Source organism: Balaenoptera acutorostrata, chromosome 10, assembly GCF_949987535.1.
Source record: "Balaenoptera acutorostrata chromosome 10, mBalAcu1.1, whole genome shotgun sequence".
Lineage (NCBI taxonomy): Eukaryota > Metazoa > Chordata > Mammalia > Artiodactyla > Balaenopteridae > Balaenoptera > Balaenoptera acutorostrata.
Genome location: NC_080073.1, coordinates 95,315,975 through 95,335,835, shown reverse-complemented (window position 1 = coordinate 95,335,835; position 19,861 = coordinate 95,315,975). Strand labels below are relative to the sequence as shown.

General features: G+C 39.4%; 2 protein-coding genes across 2 annotated transcripts in view; both read right to left on the bottom strand.

Annotated features, from left to right (window-relative positions):
• The window catches only part of DTNBP1 (dystrobrevin binding protein 1), a 121,872-nt gene extending 103,493 nt beyond the window's left edge, over nt 1–18,379 (bottom strand). Inside the window, exons 1-3 of the mRNA XM_057555284.1 lie at nt 18,166–18,379; nt 3,906–3,959; nt 3,126–3,176 (exon numbers count right to left, since the gene is read on the bottom strand). Coding sequence (XP_057411267.1) covers nt 3,126–3,176; nt 3,906–3,959; nt 18,166–18,224 — 164 coding nt within the window. The 5' untranslated portion in view covers nt 18,225–18,379. The remainder of the gene's footprint in view (nt 1–3,125; nt 3,177–3,905; nt 3,960–18,165) is intronic.
• LOC102998502 (HIG1 domain family member 1A, mitochondrial) lies at nt 5,482–6,560 on the bottom strand. Its single transcript, XM_028164512.2, has one exon. The coding sequence runs from the start codon at nt 6,519–6,521 to the stop codon at nt 6,240–6,242; it is 282 nt and encodes a 93-aa protein (XP_028020313.1). The 5' UTR covers nt 6,522–6,560; the 3' UTR covers nt 5,482–6,239.
• Nucleotides 18,380–19,861: the final 1,482 nt, after the last annotated feature.

Sequence of the window (19,861 nt, the reverse complement as noted above, 5' to 3'; positions counted from 1 at the left end):
AAACTTATACAGTACTGTATGCCAATTATATCTCAATAAAACTGGAAGACCAAAAAGGAAGAACTTCTAACAAGCTACATGGATGAAACTTGAAAATATTATGTTAAGTGAAATAAGCCAATCACAAAAAGACAAATACTATATGATGCCACTTATAAGAGGTACCTAAAGTAGTGAAATTCATAGAAAGAGAAAGTAGAATGATGGCTGCCAGTGGCAGACGTTTGCAAGATGAAAAGAGTTTTGGAGACTGGATGCACAACAATGCAAATGTACTCAGTAGTAGTGAATTGTACACCTAATAATGGTTAAGATGGCAAATTTTATGCTATCTGTATCTTACACAATTTTTTAACAATTAAAAACATTTTATGATTTAGGTTATCTGCTATTTAAAATGGTCTTTCCTCCACTCAACACTAGTTCCAAAGAGAAAAGACTGTACTTCAGTACAATGAATAGACACATTCCAGACATTCCTGTGGCTGCAAATTTTTCATGTTAAGTCCCCAAATGCATCCCATTTCCCAAAACTACCATACACATAAGTCTACACATCTAAAGTAAATCTTTCAATGAAGTTCTTTCAACTAAATCCTTAGATTAAAAAAATAAAGATAACATGCAAACAGAACACCACTGATTAATTTTTTACTATATCTCCTTTCATGTTCCTCAACATGTTCACTTATGTTCCTCACTCAACAAAACCAAGCAGGAAATTAATGTCAAATTAAGCACTCAGAGAAGAAAAATCCCCAGAGTTAGAAACCATAAAAAGAAACTGAATAAAAAGCTAGAAAAGAGAAAGCAAAATGTAGGTATAGGTGATTGTGCCCTAACATAAGCTGATAAGGTGAAGGAGCATACCCTCTACTGCACACACGGCTACCACTTATCCATCAGATGCCATGTTATGGGGCACAGAAATGCGTATAACAACACATGCAAACCATATACTTATTTTTATAACAGCTTTATTGAATTTTGATACACCATAAAATTCATGTTTTTTTTTTTCTTTGGCCGCACCATGTGGCATGAGGGGATCTTAGTTCCCCAACCAGGGATCAAACCTGCGCCCCCTGCAGTGGAAGCTCGAAGTTTTAACCACTGGACTGCCAGGGAAGTCCCAAAATTCATGCTTCTAAAGCGCATAATTCAGGACTTCCCTGGCGGTCCAGCAGTTAAGACTTCGCCTTCCAATGCAGGAGGTGTGGGTTCGATCCCTGGTTGGGGAGCTAATATCCCACATGCCTCTCAGCCAAAAAAACCAAAACATAAAACAGAAGCAGTATTGTAACAAATTCAATAAAGACTTTAAAAAAGGTCCACATCAAAAAAAAAAAACTTATAAAGTGCATAATTCACAGTATATTCACAGAATTAGTTGGGACAACTATCACCACTAATTCCAAAATATTTTCATCACCCTGAAAAGAAACCCCATATCCATTAGCAGTCATTACTCATTCCCCTCTCTCTTCCAAACCCTGGCAAAATTATCTTTCCATCTTTATGGATTTGCCTATTCTGGACATTTCATATAAATGGAATCATACACTATGTGCCATTTTTGTTGATTCCTTTCATTTAGCACAATGTTTTTAAGTTTCATCCAAGATGTAGCACGCCTCAGTACTTCATTCCTTTTCATGGCTGAATAATATTCCGTTGTATGGAGATATGAAATTTTGTTATTCATTCATTGACTGATGAATATTTGCACTGTTTCTACTTTTTGGCTATTATGAATAATATTGCTTTATGAATGATACTGCTATTATGCACATTTTTGTACAATTTTTTATGTGGACATAAGTTTTCAATTTTCTTGGTGTGAAACTGCTAGGTCACATGGTAATTCTACTTTTAACTTTTTGAGAAACTACCAAACTGTTTTGCAGTGATTTTATAATCCCACCAGCAGAGCATAAGGGTTCCAATTTTTCCACATCACTGCCAACACTCGTTATTGTTTGTCTTTTTCATTATAGCCATGCTAGTGGGTATGAAGTGGTATTTCATCGTAGCTTTGGTCTGCACTTCCCTGATGACTAACGATGAGAATTTTTTCATGTGCTTATTAGCCATTTGCCTATCTTTTTTATGGAAATGTCTGTTCAAATCCTTTGCCTATTTCTTCACTGGATTGTCTTTTTACTGTTGAGTTATAAAAGTTATTTATACATTCTAGATACAAGTACCTCAACAGATGTATAATTTGCAAATATTTTCTCACATTCTGTGGATTGTTGTTTCACTTTCTTTTTTTTTTTTTTTTAGAATTTTTTTTTTTTTTTTTTTTATAGCTACTTTATTTATTTATTTCTTTATTTTTGGCTGTGTTGGGTCTTCGGTTCGTGCGAGGGCTTTCTCTAGTTACGGCAAGTGGGGGCCACTCTTCATCGTGGTGCAGGGACCGCTCTTCATCGCGGTGCGCGGGCCTTTCACTATCGCGGCCCCTCCCGTTGCGGGGCACAGGCTCCAGACGCGCAGGCTCAGTAGTTGTGGCTCACGGGCCCAGCTGCTCCGTGGCATGTGGGATCTTCCCAGACCAGGGCTCGAACCCGTGTCCCCTGCATTAGCAGGCAGATTCTCAACCACTGCGCCACCAGGGAAGCCCTGTTTCACTTTCTTGATAGTGTTCTTCAAAGAGCAAAAGTTTTTAATTTTGATAAAGTCCAATTTATCTTTTTTTTCCTTTGTTACTCATGCTTTTGATGTCATCTAAGAAAATCACGTATTTTAATATTAATCTGCACGTCAATAGAAATGGATTGGAGAAGAAATGGTAAAAAATTAAGAATCAAAGTAAGAAAATTATTGGGGACTCAAATCCAGAATTGATTTTCTTGCAACAAAGAAACCACAAACATAATACATGCACATGATAAAGTTATTGATTAGTAAACACAACAGTGATCAATATGCTCAAAGTCTGAATGGCCTTTGTATTAATCAGTGAAATGCAAAAGCCCCTCAGGAACACAAATAAGGAAATAATTTCCAACCTCCTTGTTAAGGTAAAATTTAGTTGTTTTAAGGTTTCTATCTATAAAGTTATAAAATACTTTTAGACAGTAGTCAGAAGTATAACTTTTTATTTAAATGAAAACACTTACCTGCTAAGTAATTCTAGTCCAGCAGAGCACTTTGGCAAATACGGAACAGTCCTGCCAAAAGAAACACTTATTTTAGTAAAAACTGCTGCTGATTTAGGCCAACTTAAAAAAAAAGTTACATATAATAATTTTGATGCTGTCAATCATAATGTGGAATATTTTTAAATCACTAATGACAACTGATCTAAACTTTTAGAAAAATGTATTGTTATTCCAAAGTTAATATACTGTAATATACTATCAACCATCACTTTGCCCTATAGATTTTTAGCACACAATAATAAGCACTTTAATAGAATGTTAGCTAACAAGAAATTTTTTAAAAAGCTCCTCATCTCTAGGTTTAAAGTGAAATTTGGTCATGTGCTTTACTTTATTAAAAAACTGAAAAAACTGCACAAGTTATACTAGTGTTTTCTTATAAAACAGATAACACAGCTAAAGAGGCTCACTTGCCAAGTACTGTTTCATTATCAATCTGCTTCTCAATAATGGAGAACTTTTACTGTGCTCTTAATATACAAATAAAAATGATTAATTGTGATCAAATAGCTATTGACTGTCATGGAGTAAAACAATTACACGTCACCATTTTTTCAACCATTTTACAATTTTATCAGAAAAATTTCCAGTGTTACAAAATTTAGAAAGAATCAATAAATTGTTTAGTCAGATGCATTCAACAGATATAAAATCCATTAAAGTAATAATACTATCATTACTACAACCAAAAGTTGGATGAAATTTAAGTCATAGTAAATTAAATCAGCACAAGCTTACCTAGGTTTGGTTTTTACTTTAGCTTCTCTTGACTTGCCACTTAAAGTCTTCAGCCTATAATTCAACAAGTATAAAATATCATATTTTTACAGCTTAAGAGATATTTTTCAAATGCAAATTTCACAGTAAGTAAAACTTTGGGTTGGATAAGCTAATTTTTTTTTTTTAGCAAGAATTAAGCACCTCTACAGACAACAAATATTTGTTTACTATATATCAGACACCACAAATGGAAAATTTGTAGCAAATATTTTTATATTTTTCTTGCCCCAAATCCCTTTTCTAGAAACACTTCCTAAATATAACTGGACTAGAAAACCTCACTACTCTGGCAACATCAGAAAAAAAAAAAGTGGTCTCCATAGGTGAACTTGATCGGCAACAAAGGTATCTAAGCAGCACATTTTTAAGTAGATAACTATGCCAGGCACTAAGTGCCAACATTCTGAGAAATTTTAGCTATTGATAAAAGGCTTTCTAAAATACATTACAAACCTCCTTCATTAAAGAGGTCTTGGTACATTCTATTGAACATTTTCTGATAACTCGGCATCATTATCATGAATACCACTGACTGCATTTCGTGGCAAAACAGTACTCTCTCTTAGATGTTTCTGAACTAGGAATGTCTCTTCGTTTACCAACTCGAAATCAATCTAAAGCGGTTTTCTGAGTTTGTTCAGGATCCTACGTCTATTTCTTCAAAATTTAAATTTTCCATCTCTACCATTGGTCATCTGGTATCAGCTACCACTTACTGCTTCTGCTAGCTATTTAACTATAGCAGCCTACTCCCCTTCTATCTGCTTTTTTAAATTATTGGGCTGGGAAACATAAATGGGCTAGAAATGCATATGTAAAATAAAATTAAATAGGCTCTTCTATATATAAAATATGAAGTTCATAAACTTCATACAATGTTTTTTCACTTCACCAGCCCATTTTTTACCTACCTTTAACTGTGGACTCTGTATCATATAACAGACTGCCAAAAAGCAAATGCTAAATTATGAGATAATCTCACATAAAATGAGATATGTGGACATGTTTTTCTTAATCTGATTACTTCCACAAATATTCATTTCTAAATAGAGTCTGAAGCATAGGCCACAGTACCCCAGCCAGCTCCACGAAGCCTTTGTAAAGCTAGACACAGGTGCTCCTTTCTCAAGACACTTTACTGCACTCAGTCAGAAACTGTCCTAGCATACAAGCTGACTCTCCTATGAATGTCCCAACCCTTTGTTGTGCATAGCTGTACGTGCAAGCCCTGACAGAGGATTACAAATTTTTGGTCAATAATGCCTGGCTTAAAACCAGAAAGGGACTTCTAGTGTCAAGTCATTTTTTTTAACAAGTTGCAGTGTCAATTTCATACTAAGATTTTTTTTTTTTGATGTGTTCACTTACTTTAATAACACTACATTTACCACGTTATCACCATGGAATGTAAATTCAGGTTAGACAAGAGAATTTCACAAGTACAACAAAGCATTCTGTAGTATACCAAAGTTTGTCTAATGTCTGACCAAACCAGCTTGCTCATAAATCACTTCCATTATAGGCAATTTATTTAGTTTAACATTTATGATTCTTTCAGAGAAAATAAACAGACTGCACACATTTAAAAAGTATTTTTCATTTACCTTTGCATTAGCACTTAAAATACACACTTCTATTTCAAAATGCCATTTAAAAATTATTCTAATATAACAGCAGCAAACTATAATGCTGCAATTACAAAACAGCTAAATGGGGATCTACAGTTAAGTTATTCTCATGTTTACAACTATGATTCTGAAACAGATACTATTTCAAAGCAGCTGTTACCAAAACACACACATAGTTGCTGGGAGGTTTATAATGTTGTATTCTGTGCACTGTTCTGAAAGGGTTCTTCAAGAGCTAACCAGACCTTAAAAACAGTACTCAGTCCACAAGGCAGTCAGAAAGAGTTAAATTAACTGGGGTAAATAGGATTCCTACATTACATCAAAAGCATATGATATTCTGCAGCAACTGGGAGCATTTTCAGGTTTGGCATGTTGTCCTCTTTACAACTAATTTTATCAGAAGAGTTTAAGAAGGTGGACATTGTACCACTATCAAGTGCATTTAAAAGTGACATGTTTTTGTGCTAATCTGACTCCCCTGAATGACCTAGCTAGTGAACTAGTCGCTAGGCAAATCAAGCCTGCAAGAAAGGAAGCCAATATTCAAATTACCATGTTATTGTCTGACCCACAGAATTTATTTTCAACATAAACATATAACCTCAATATGAGATGTCTAACTAAAGCAAGCACCACCAAGACCAAGACAGCATCTCCTCTTCTAAGGTTTAGGTTTTGCCCAGAATTCTTGATACATGGAATAGCCCATACCAAGAGTCATTGCTCCCACAACAAAGCCTTGGGCTGCCACACGCATGTGGATCAGGTGAAGAGACATTTTAGTATTGCCCCTGCTCTTCAATTTATATAATCCATATGCAACGACTGCTGCAAAACCTGCCAATCCAATGGGGACAAATGGTGCCTCTCTAGCTTTTCGGATAAGCTTAGATCCCTGACCTTCATCATATGAAGAAAGAGAAACATCTGTGTCACTTGACATAGTGATTGAAGAATCTTCAGACAACAGCACGACATCGCAGGCTCCAACCGGCTTCACTAAGATTTTTTTATATTGTTCTATGTTCTTTTTCAAAAACTAAAATATTGATGAGATCAATTCCAATACAATGTTAAAAAGACTTAGCAATCTCTTTAATAGAAAACTATTTGTATATATCTCTCCAGATGAATTGAATTTAAAAAGTCTAACCTGTCCCAGAAAAACTATATAAATTTTCAAGCTTAGCTTGGAAACTAGTAAATCTGGTTTAAACTAAGATTAAGCAACAGCTAGGGAAAGGTATTTTGATAGCCAGTGAACCATTTCCACTCCAAAAGCTGAGAAAGGCACTTAGTTGTGACATCCGAGGTAGAATTATACTAGGATAGGCAGACACAGCAGTGCATTATACTCAAAACGATTCTAGTATTATATTCAGTGATTTGGGACAATTCCATATCGTTAGGTGTTACAAGGATATTGAAAGCTCACTGCTAAGACCCTCTTTGGACCATTCATTCATTATAGGACCTAGCAAATCTTTAGGTCAGTATTTCAAGTATTTATTTCTGAAAAAAATGTTAAATTTCTCAATTGTAAGATATCAAATGTGGGGTTCTCCTCCACACTTCCCCAAAAGAAAGAAAGAAAAAAAATAGTTTGGAATAAAAGAGAAAGGAGGACGCTTACAGGGAGCTGAAAATAAAATTGCTGGAAAGTCAGTAAGAGCTTCCCCAGGTGGCTCCTTAACAACCACCTACTTTAAAAATTGGTCTTTAACCAAATGTAATGGGTGGAACTTATTTGATGTGGATTTGATCAACTGTAAAAAGACATTTCTAAGAACCAGGAAATTTGATTATGGACTGGATAATTGATAATATCAAAGAATTAGTGTTAATTTTGCTAGGTATGATAGTGGCATTGCATTTATGTAAAGTATTTTTTTTAGAGATGAAAACTGATGTATGAGAGATGTAAGAGCTTAGTCTGAGGTTTACTTTATAAATAAGGGAGAGACAAAGCAAATGTGGTAGTAGTTGACAACTGCTGAATCTGAATAATGAATATATGGGACTAACTGTGTTATTCTATTTTTGTATATGTTTAAAACTTTGTAAGAAAAAGTTTTAATAACAAAAAAAAGTATTTTATATATTCATCTTTTCTCATCACACCTTCTCCATATAAATCATCAATATGCCAAAATTCAGAATAGAAACTGCTGTAGAAAACAAAGTAGCAAGAAGAAAGTTGGAAACAGTGAAGAAAGTTCAGGAGAGAAAAAGATAAAATAAGATTAATAGTCAATGTAACACTTTAAGTCAAAAAAAAATAAGGTCAGACCCCCAAAAAAGCAAAACAGTCCTTTCTGAAGTATATACTCAAAACCCAGAATTCAACTGAAAGTAGCTTACCATTTTTATTTGGGGATAACCCTATTTAAGTTTCTCACAGTGAGTCTGTGCTGGAAACAACCCGCTAATAAAGTCCCACCATGTCTTGACACACTGAGAAGGAAATACTGATCTGAGTGAAATGCCCAGTTTCCTAAACCATAAAATAGGAGTATTGTACTGACCATAATGATTTGCCACAAGAAGTAAAGGAAATATGACTTTGGCAGCAAACTATAATTGTAAATTATAAAGCCAATTCAAACAAAAAGTATAATACAAACTATCTCCAAATTTAGTAAAAATTATCGCCATCAAGAAAGGTAAGAAGCTATGTACATTACAGGGCCAAAGTAAAATAAAGTAGAGGTCCCCCAATGCACCAGTTCCCATAAAAGCCTTCTCCACCGTTCCTAATCTTCTTCACAATACCGTATACCCCCAGGGAGACGTGAGTACTGCTGTGTGAGAATATTAATATACAGACTTCTAAGTGAGCCACCTGACAATTATTTTCTACCCGAAGCAACTAATGTACACTTCAGAGCTCAAAGCACTTACCTTCAAATTCATAACACCACAATATTTTATTTTTAGATTGCTGCAAAGACTTACCTTAATTTGACCCCAGCACATTTATTTTTTTAAGCTTTACAGAAAATACTAAGATGGAGGCATCTTACTACGAAACAGGGATAACTAGCAAAACTGCTTAGACAAAAAGTTTAAAAAGTAGTTACACAGCATGAGAGGCGGAGCACGACACTGACTGATGAGCAGGAAGTGTGCTCTCTGGACCTGACTCGATGGCATTAGGGACCCTGATGGCATTCCATTTATCCTCACTTCAATTTCCTACTCATCTAACCCCATCAGCGATTATGAAAGGTGAGGATGGCTGCTTTAAAACACCACAAAATGTATTAATTAGCATATTTTGTCCTTTAAGGCTCATTTTCATGTCTCCATTATTCCGACTTTAAATTCTGTTTATGAATAAAAATCCAATCTATTATATTTTCCCGTTAATGTTTATCATTTTTTCTTTTTTAAAGCCAAGATCAGGAAACACGAAAGCATTAACCATACCTAAAAGTGCACGTGACCCCAAAGCTCTGAATGCTGAGAGATTCACACAAAAGCCACAGAGACTCAGGAAGGGGAGAGAGGACTATAGCCTATCTCTATCCTAATCACCCCCAAACACACCACTTCGGTCCTGACCTCTCTCCTGAGTGTTTCATAAATTTCCAGCTGCTTCTTGGACCTCATAGCACATTCACTGTCAACTACTCCTTCTCTCTCAAAACTACTCAACTTCTCTCCTGTTGGTAAATGACATCATTATCTAAGATACTCCAAGATTAACATCCTCAATTTCTCCACCTTTTTCACTTCCTAGTCTCACTTTTTATGAAATCGACCAGTGCCTGTCATGTCAGGACTATTCCCTCCTTCAATTTCTATTCTCTCTCGCCTGCCCCCTAATTATAGCCTTCTTAATACTCTCTCTGTTCCCCATCTCTAATCCTCCCATCACATCGCCTCCCAAATTATTCTTCCAGAAATACAGGTAGGCTCAGGCCACTCCCCTCCACAAAAACCTTCAGAAGATTCAGTCAACCTAAAAATAAGCAAGACCACCCTATATAAGATAGCAACCCCCCACCCCAAAACCCCTTAACCTGCTTTATTTTTAGCAACAGTACTTATGACCTTCTAGATATTCTGCCTCCTGCCAGTAGAATGAGCGCAGGGACATTATTTGCTGTCCGGTGTATGCATTCTCCTCTGTAACCCTAGTGCCTGTCAACAGGTAAGCACTCAATAAATATTTCATAAATGAATTAATTTAGCAAAGCACTGAAGACCCTCTATTATCACTAACTAAACTTCCTTTCCAGGTTCCTCTCCCACAAGAGCTTCATCTCTGAAATCCCTCACCCAAATCTATCCTCATCCCTCCTCATTCTTCAAGGCCCAGTCTAGAAGCCACCTCCTCTTTGAAGTCTTCCATAAATGCATCTGAACTAATGACTCTTTCCTCTAGGCTCAAAAACCACATCACTTCTATCTTTCACATTCAGTTCCTTCTGCTTTGCTTTATGTTACCACCAGTCTAGGGCATCCGGAGGGCAGAAACGGTTTTAGTTAACTTTGTAGCCCCAAGATCTAGTCCAATATATAGACACTGGCAAAGAGCAGGCAAAACTGAGCATGTGGCCTCTTAAATCTTTTTTTTTTTTGACGAAATGAAAATAGCTTCTATGATAATGAAGACTGAGTTCCTAGCCTAGTGTCTGACACTTGGTGGGAACTCAGTAAATGTTTATTAGGTCAAGTTGAATATTGAGATTTTTTTTCCTGCTAAAGGTAAGTAATCATGGAAGAGTCAACATTTTAGGCAAAACCTCACCATTTTACCACACTGTGAATTAGATTGTTAGATCCTCTCCTTTGAGGTTTTGATACTACAGGAGGGAAGAAGAGAAAATGAGTGCAGTGGGCAGGGCTGGAGGGCAGGGCAGAGGTGGCTTTGAGGAGGAAACACTCACTGTCTAGTTGCAACACTTGTATCCATATCCAAAAGCACCCAGAGCATTACAGACAGGAAATGCCAGGCAGTGACAGGCAGCTGCAAACCCTTGGTAAATCTGATTTTCAGTTCCCTGAAGGGTTTTGCATGCCTGCACACTTCAGTCCTGAGGTCATGGGTCATAACTGCTCAGAAGGTAAAAAATCAAAGACCAGAGTGGATTTGAAGTAAATGCTTTGGTGGGTCCAAAAGTCTCCCTCAGAGCTCAAGCCAGTCCCTAAAAAGTGGATGCTCTGTGTGAACACTCCGAAAGGCTCCTAGAGCTCCGAGGGAGTTAAATCAGATGAGGACTCATGTAGGTGAGGGGGAAAGAGCGAAGCTGGGAGGCAGTCCCCTCCCGGGGCCTTTGGACCAGCTGGCCACCCAGGTGGGCCAGAAAGAAAGCAACATTATTTCTAGGTTTATCTCGATTTTGACATAGCTCTTATTATGAATAAAAAGTTAAAAATTACTAAAAAGATCACGAGTCCATGGACGACCTACAGTTCCTTGAAGGCCAGCAGCAATCTTTCCACTGCCCTCAAGCTGCATTTGTTCTAAGTTTGAATGGAAAGTTGCAATTTGTTATGTCCATCAAATATGCTTTAATCACTAATGTGGCATTCTCTTGTGAGCCTGATAAAGAATATTCCTATTTTACTTTAAAAAAAAATAATTGCCTACATTCCAGCTCCGGATATATGAATTTCAGAAACTGAAAATGAGCAGAAAAGCCCTGAGGAGAGGCTGCTGCTCTGGGCTGCTGTGAAGATCCACGTGAAGGGCTCAGGAAAGCACCGGGCCTTTCTTCTACTGAGTTCCCAGGGCAACCCAAACAGATGAAGTTTCCAATTATTTTGCAAGCCAGCTGTTCTGGCTTCTATGGGCACTAACAGCAAGTGTTCTAAAGGAATACCAGGTCCAGTTGGGTAGTTCTGAGAGCTAAGGGCCATGTTGCTTTCATCTCTGAATCCCTCAGTGCCTTCATGCAATATACACATGAAGCTGTGTTTAATGTCACCTTTTCTCAGCCTGGCAAAATATTCAAAAATAGGTTGATCTTAGGCTGAATATGAAACAGTTTACTAAAAGGAATTACATGGATTTTTTCTTGTTAAGAATCGCCTAGGAAGGGCTTCCCTGGTGGCGCAGTGGTTGAGAATCTGCCTGCTAATGCAGGGGACACGGGTTCGAGCCCTGGTCTGGGAAGATCCCACATGCCACGGAGCAGCTGGGCCCGTGAGCCACAACTACTGAGCCTGCGCGTCTGGAGCCTGTGCCCCGCAATGGGAGGGGCCGCGATAGTGAAAGGCCCGCGCACCGCGATGAAGAGCGGTCCCCGCACCGCGATGAAGAGTGGCCCCCACTTGCCGTAACTAGAGAAAGCCCTCGCACGAACCGAAGACCCAACACAGCCAAAAAATAAATAAATAAAGTAGCTATAAAATTAAAAAAAAAAAAAAAAAAGAATCGCCTAGGAGAGCACCTCAATACTTAAGGCAACTGCTAACAGCTATAAAAGAGGAAATCGACAGTAACACAGTAATAGTGGGGGGCTTTAACACCTCACTTACACCAATGGACAGATCATCCAAAATGAAAATAAATAAGGAAACAGAAGCTTTAAATGACACAATAGACCAGATAGATTTAATTGATATTCATAGGACATTCCATCCAAAAACAGCAGATTACACTTTCTTCTCAAGTGCACACAGAACATTCTCCAGGATAGATCACATCTTGGGTCACAAATCAAGCCTCAGTAAATTTAAGAAAATTGAAATCATATCAAACATCTTTTCTGACCACAATGCTATGAGATTAGAAATGAATTACAGGGAAAAAAAACATAAAAAACACAAACACATGGAGGCTAAACAATACGTTATTAAATAACCAAGAGATCACTGAAGAAATCAAAGAGGAAATCAAAAAATACCTAGAGACAAATGACAATGAAAACACAACGATCCAAAACCTATGGGATGTAGCAAAAGCAGTTCTAAGAGGGAAGTTTATAGCTATACAAGCCTACCTCAAGAAACAAGAAAAATCTCAAATAAACAATCTAACCTTACACCTAAAGGAACTAGAGAAAGAAGAACAAACAAAACCCAAAGTTAGCAGAAGGAAAGAAATCATCAAGATCAGAGAGGAAATAAATGAAATAGAAACAAAGAAAACAATAGCAAAGATCAATAAAACTAAAAGCTGGTTCTTTGAGAAGATAAATAAAATTGATAAACCATTAGCCAGACTCCTCAAGAAAAAGAAGGAGAGGACTCAAATCAATAAAATTAGAAATGAAAAAGGAGAAGTTACAACAGACACCACAGAAAAACAAAGCATCCTAAGAGACTACTACAAGCAACTCTATGCCAATAAAATGGACAACCTGGAAGAAATGGACAAATTCTTAGAAAGGTATAACCTTCCAAGACTGAACCAGGAAGAAACAGAAAATATGAACAGACCAATTACAAGTAATGAAATTGAAACTGTGATTAAAAATCTTCCAACAAACAAAAGTCCAGGACCAGATGGCTTCACAGGTGAATTCTATCAAACATTTAGAGAAGAGCTAACACCCATCCTTCTCAAACTCTTCCAAAAAATTGCAGAGGAAGGAACACTCCCAAACTCACTCTATGAGGCCACCATCACCCTGATACCAAAACCAGACAAAGATACTACAAAAAAAGAAAATTACAGACCAATATCACTGATGAATATAGATGCAAAAATCCTCAACAAAATACTAGCAAACAGAATCCAACAACACATTAAAAGGATTATACACCACGATCAAGTGGGATTTATCCCAGGGATACAAGGATTCTTCAGTATATGGAAATCAATCAATGTGATACACCATATTAACAAATTGAAGAATAAAAACCATATGATCATCTCAATAGATGCAGAAAAACTTTTGACAAAATTCAACACCCATTTATGATAAAAACTCTCCAGAAAGTGGGCATAGAGGGAACCTACCTCAACATAATAAAGGCCACATACGACAAACCCACAGCAAACATCATTCTCAATGGTGAAAAACTGAAAGCATTTCCTCTAAGATCAGGAACAACACAAGGACGTCCACTCTCACCACTATTATTCAACATAGTTTTGGAAGTCCTAGTCACGGCAATCAGAGAAGAAAAAGAAATAAAAGGAATACAAATTGGAAAAGAAGAAGTAAAACTGTCACTGTTTGCAGATGACATGATACTATACATAGAGAATCCTAAAAATGCCACCAGAAAACTACTAGAGCTAATCAATGAATTTGGTAAAGTTGCAGGATACAAAATTAATGCACAGAAATCTCTTGCATTCCTATACACTAATGATGAAAAATCTGAAAGAGAAATTATGGAAACACTCCCATTTACCATTGCAACAAAAAGAATAAAATACCTAGGAATAAACCTACCTAGGGTGACAAAAGACCTGTATGCAGAAAACTATAAGACACTGATGAAAGAAATTAAAGATGATACCAACAGATGAAGAGATATACCATGTTCTTGGGTTGGAAGAATCAATACTGTGAAAATGACTATACTACCCAAAGCAATCTACAGATTCAATGCAATCCCTATCAAATTACCAATGGCATTTTTTATGGAACTAGAACAAATCATCTTAAAATTTGTATGGAGACACAAAAGACCCCGAATAGCCAAAGCAGTCTTGAGGGAAAAAAACGGAGCTGGAGGAATCAGACTCCCTGACTTCAGACCATACTACAAAGCTACAGTAATCAAGACAATATGGTACTGGCACAAAAACAGAAACATAGATCAATGGAACAAGATAGAAAGCCCAGAGATAAACCCACGCACCTACGGTCAACTAATCTATGACAAAGGAAGCAAAGATATACAATAGAGAAAAGACAGTCTCTTCAATAAGTGGTGCTGTGAAAACTGGACAGCTACATGTAAAAGAATGAAATTAGAAAACTCCCTAACACCATACACAAAAAATGGATTCGAAATCTAAATGTAAGACCAGACACTATAAAACTCTTAGAGGAAAACATAGGAAGAACACTCTTTGACATAAACCACAGCAAGATCTTTTTTGATCCACTTCCTAGAGTAATGGAAATAAAAACAAAAATAAACAAATGGGACCTAATGAAACTTCAAAGCTCTTGCACAGCAAAGGAAACCATAAACAAGACGAAAAGACAACCCTCAGAATGGGAGAAAGTATTTGCAAACGTATCAATGGACAAAGGATTAATCTCCAAAATGTATAAACAGCTCATGCAGCTCAATATTAAAGAAACAAACAACCCAATCCAAAAATGGGCAGAAGACCTAAATAGACATTTCTCCAAAGAAGACATACAGATGGCCAAGAAGCACATGAAAAGATGCTCAACATCATTAGTTATTAGAGAAATGCAAATCAAAACTACAATGAGGTATCACCTCACACCAGTTAGAATGGGCATCATCAGAAAATCTACAAACAACAAATACTGGAGAGGGTGTGGAGAAAAGGGAACCCTCTTACACTGTTGGTGGGAATGTAAATTGATACAGCCACTATGGAGAACAGTATGGAGGTTCCTTAAAAAACTGAAAGTAGAATTACCATATGACCCAGCAATCCCACTACTGGGCATATACCCAGAGAAAACCATAATTCAAAAAGACACATGCACCCTAATGTTCATTGCAGCACTATTTACAATAGCCAGGTCATAGAAGCAACCTAAGTGTCCATTGACAGATGAATGGATAAAGAAGATGTGGTACATATATACAATGGAATATTACTCAGCCATAAAAAGGAACGAAACTGAGTCATTTGTTGAGACATGGATGTATCTAGAGACTGTCATACAGAGTGAAGTAAGTCAGAAAGAGAAAAACAAGTATTGTATATTAATGCATGTATGTGGAACCTAGAAAAATGGTACAGATGAACCGGTTTGCAAGGCAGAGGTTGAGACACAGATGTAGAGAACAAACGTATGGACACCAAGGGGGGAAAACCGCAGTGGGGTGGGGATGGTGGTGTGCTGAATTGAGCGATTGGGATTGACAGGTATACACTGATGTATATAAAGTTGATGACTAATAAGAACCTGCAGTATAAAAAAACAAACAAACAAAAAAACAACTAATACTAAACTTTCTTTGGGTTATTTGTATGGAAATATGTTAATATAAATGTTTCAGACATTACATGAAATTTCTAAAAATCTTATATGTTCTGGTATAATGTTTTAAGTTATAATTCTAGTTATTACTTTAAAATGTATATCTCAGAAATAACTAAATTTCCTTGTCAACTGCATTATTATCAACTTTCATCAAATCTTTAACCGTGGTCATTTTTAAGTCTTTTGTCATTTACAGACAGTTCTGTGTGTACTCTGATGCTTTTACAAAAATGTTCCTATAAAAGGGTTTCATCTTCAAGGAATTCATGGAAAAGACTCTGACAAGTACAGGTTTCTGGTAACTGACTATACTGCTGAACTGAATGAATAAGCATTTTTAGAACTCTAATGGAAAACTGATGAATTCATAAAAGTGCTAACAAAAGATCAAGATGAAAAAAAATTAATTACATGGGACTGAGTAAACTGATGATTATAATTTTTGTGACTTTCTGTTTGAATAAAAAAAATAAAAAATAAATAAATAAAAAAGAATCGCCTAGGAATTGGTGGACCTGACAAAGGTGAACATCAGAGTTTAAAGCTGCCACTCACAGACATAACTTGAAGATGAGTTATTTCTCTGCCAGGTGACAGGCTAATGGTACACACTGACAGTCCAGTGCTTTGTCAGCTGAAAATGACCTGTACAAGGAAGCCAATGAAGGGCCTAAACGGAATGAAATCCCTCTCAGGATGTCTAATCCCAAACTGGTCCCAGTTTATGGCATCTTCAAGAGGTAAGGTCAGTTTCCAAGGCGTTCTACCCAGATCCCCTCAACCCTCTCCCTATCTAAACTCAGGTTTTCCAGATCTCTCAGGATGGTTTGGGCCCAGAATCTATATTCCTAGGTAAGCTGAACCTTCTTAAGCCAAGGTCAGGAGAATGAATGGGTTCAAAGGCAACCACGTGACCTAGGGAGTTACAGTAGTTGTAACTCCCAAAAGATAGACTGTTCCGCCATCAAGGAGTTCCTTGAGGTGATGACAACAGGGCTGTCCAGACGTGTTTATCTGTGATCATTCTCATGCTATCATTCCAGCATTGTACCCCAATTTTTCAATACAATAATTTACGTTCTGAAAGGAAGTTACTTTTTAAATTTAAAGGGGGGGGGAGGAAATGCAAGCATGCAAGCACAGCATCAGTGAATGACTGCTACAGCATCTACAACTAATATTCTTAAGGACACCAAACCAAGATTACCAAAAATGCTTTACATGTAAGTGCTCAAGTATTTGACAGTTTGTTACTACGCAACACCCAAGAGGCAAACAATATAAACATTTTTGTCCCATAAAATTTTAGCTAAAATCTTTCTCATTAGAAATTTAAAACGTGGAGAGGCCCTCCTATTCAGAGCATTCTCCAAAGGATTCGTAATCTAAAGGTGACAGACAAATCCTTTATCAAAGTCACACCCTTTCTAAAGTAATGGAAAAACTAAAATGAATTAAGCACTAAATAACAATAGTGACATAGTGTGACTGCGCTGTTTTACATGTTAATTCATTCATCCTCACAATAACCATATGAGTACTATCTTCACCCTCGTTGTACAGTCGTGGAAACTGAGGCAGAGAAACTTGCAGAAACACGTTTCTGCGAGTTTCTGGCGTTAGAGTCTATGCCTGCGGTTCCCAGAGTTTGCCGCACACAGGAATCACCTGGGGGTCTTTAAAACCCCATCGCCAGTCTGATGTAATTAGTATAGTTTGCGACCCAGGCATCAAGATGGTTAAGGGTTCCCAGGTGATTCTAAGCAAAGTTCGGGAACCGCTTGGTCCGTGTGCGCTTCACCACTAGGCACTAATAGTACTGCCATAGTTCTGTTGTTTCTGTGGCCCTAGAGTTTCTTCACTGAGGCGTTAAACCCGAGGCAAAGATAGAGAGAGAAAGCAAAAGGGGAAGAGGCGCCAAGCCTTGGCAAAGGTTCAGCGAGCGAACCGAGCGCGAGGGTGGACAGGACGCGCGGCCGGGCCCCGGCGGGTGAAGGCTGCGGCGCCCGCGACCTCCGGCCTGGGGAGGGGGCAGCGGCCCGGCTGCAGGCGGGGCCGCAGAAGCTCCGAGGCCCGAGGGGGCAGGGGTCTCGGCGGCGTGGGAGGCGCCTCAGCGTCACCGTCCCCCCGGGGCAGAGGAACGGGAAGGCGCGCTCGCCCCTCACAAGACACCCCCCCGGGCCGGCCAGGGCTGCCGGGAGGGCGTTGCACGATCCACGGCGCGCCCGCAGCCTTCCCGACCCCCTTCCGGGCCCGGGGCGCGGGTCAGAGTCTGCCCGGTGGGACCTAAGTTACTTTGTGCGGCCGGACAGACGCCGGAAAGTTCGTTACTTTCCTCCATCTGGCGGGGATGGGAGGGGCGGGGTGGGGGGAGGGGGAGGGAGAGGGACCGGACCGAGGTGCGCGGAGGCCGCGTCCCGGTGCCCCCAGCTCCTCGGCCCGGCCCCCGGGTTCCCTTTCCGTCCCCCACCGTGTACCTACCCGGAGGTGAAATCCTGCTGCACGCTCAGCAGCCGCTCGCGCAGGGTCTCCAGCATCATCGCCGCCGCCTCCACGTCTCCTCCGCTCACGCCGCCGCCGCCGCCCTCAGCCCCGCGAAGGCACCCCGCCGCACCTGTCACGGCGCGCCCCGAACCCTCGCGGCCGGCCCCGCCCCCGGCCCGCTCTGGCCTTCGCGCCGCGGCCCCTTCCGCGTTCCCGCCCCCCGCTCGCGCGCTCCCGCCCCGCCCCCGCCGCGCCCAGGCCCGCGCAGCCGCAGTGAGCCCCGCCGGGCTCGGGCTGCGGAAAAGGGGCGGTCCTTCTCTCCCAGCCGAGAAACTGAGCGGCTCGGGTGCCTTTTCCTAGCCCGAAGCCAGGCCCTCTCCTTTCCCTCTTTAAAATTGAAGTAGCCACGTGAAAGAATGCTTTACAACCAGCGCTTCTTTGAGTGCAGCGTTTGTTTTCACAGTTTGGAAGAGAGATGGATCAATTTCTTGCATAGCGTGCACCTCCCCTGTAGCAAACACTTTCGTGGACTCTGGTTCCAGGATCTGACCCCGCTGGCTTTGACCTTGGATGAGAAAATTAACCATTCTGAGCCTCGGTTTCTTCATTGATAAAACGGCAAAAATCAACTGCTCCGACATCTTTACTTCCCATTCTCTTTTCAACCTACCCCATCAGGCTTTCGTGCCCTTCATACCAAAGGAGGTGGCCTTTGTCGAGTCACCAGTGACCGCCATGTTGCCGATACCATTTGTTACTTATCTTCCTTGATTTTTTTCTCGACCTCTCGGTGGCTCTCAAGCAACTCCTTATCCCATTCTTCAGACACGTTCTTCTCTTTCTTTCAAGCACACCATTCATGCACTCTCCCTTCCTGTCCACTCCTTCTCCTACTTCAGCAGCTGCTCCCAAGGCCACATTTACAGGCTCCTGCGCTTCTCCATGTATGGCCCCCTCCTAGGTTATTCTCTCCATTACGATGCTGTAAATTCTATCGAGGCACCGGTGACGCCCAAATCTCCATCTTCAGCCCTGTCCTCCCTCCCCCTCCTTCAATTCATACCAGTTGCTTACTCCACATGTATCCAACAGGCATCTCAAACCCAAAATACGAAAAATTGAAAATTTTATTGCAAACTCACTTTCGAACCTAATCCCAGTCTCTTCCATTTCAGTAAGTGGCACCACCAGACACCAAGTTGCTCAAGTTAAGCCACCTGAAATTACCATTTCCTATTTTCCCCACCTGCTGAACATTAATTCATCAAGTCCAATCAACTCTATTTCTAAAGTATTGCTAGAACCTGCTCCTTTTTCTCCATCTTCACTATAATCACCCTGGTCCAAGGCACCATCATCTTTCACCAGGAATACTGACAGGTCTCCTTATTCTACTCTTTTGCCATGCACACGCCTGTAACTCATCCTTGATACAGCAGCCAAAGGGAATTATTTAAAAGAGCAATCATATTGTGTCGCTTTCCTGCTTTAAATCCTTCTGTGCCCTTAGAAAAAAAGTCAAACTCCTTACTCGGCTTATGAAGTCCTAAAATTTGAACCCTTCCTGACACTCTATCCAAAGTAAGTACTACTCACCTATCATTCCTTGACATTTAAGCCATACTAACCTTTGGTATGTTGTGTGTTCCCTGAAAATCCTAGATTCACTTCCTTGAGGCCTGTTCACAAGCTT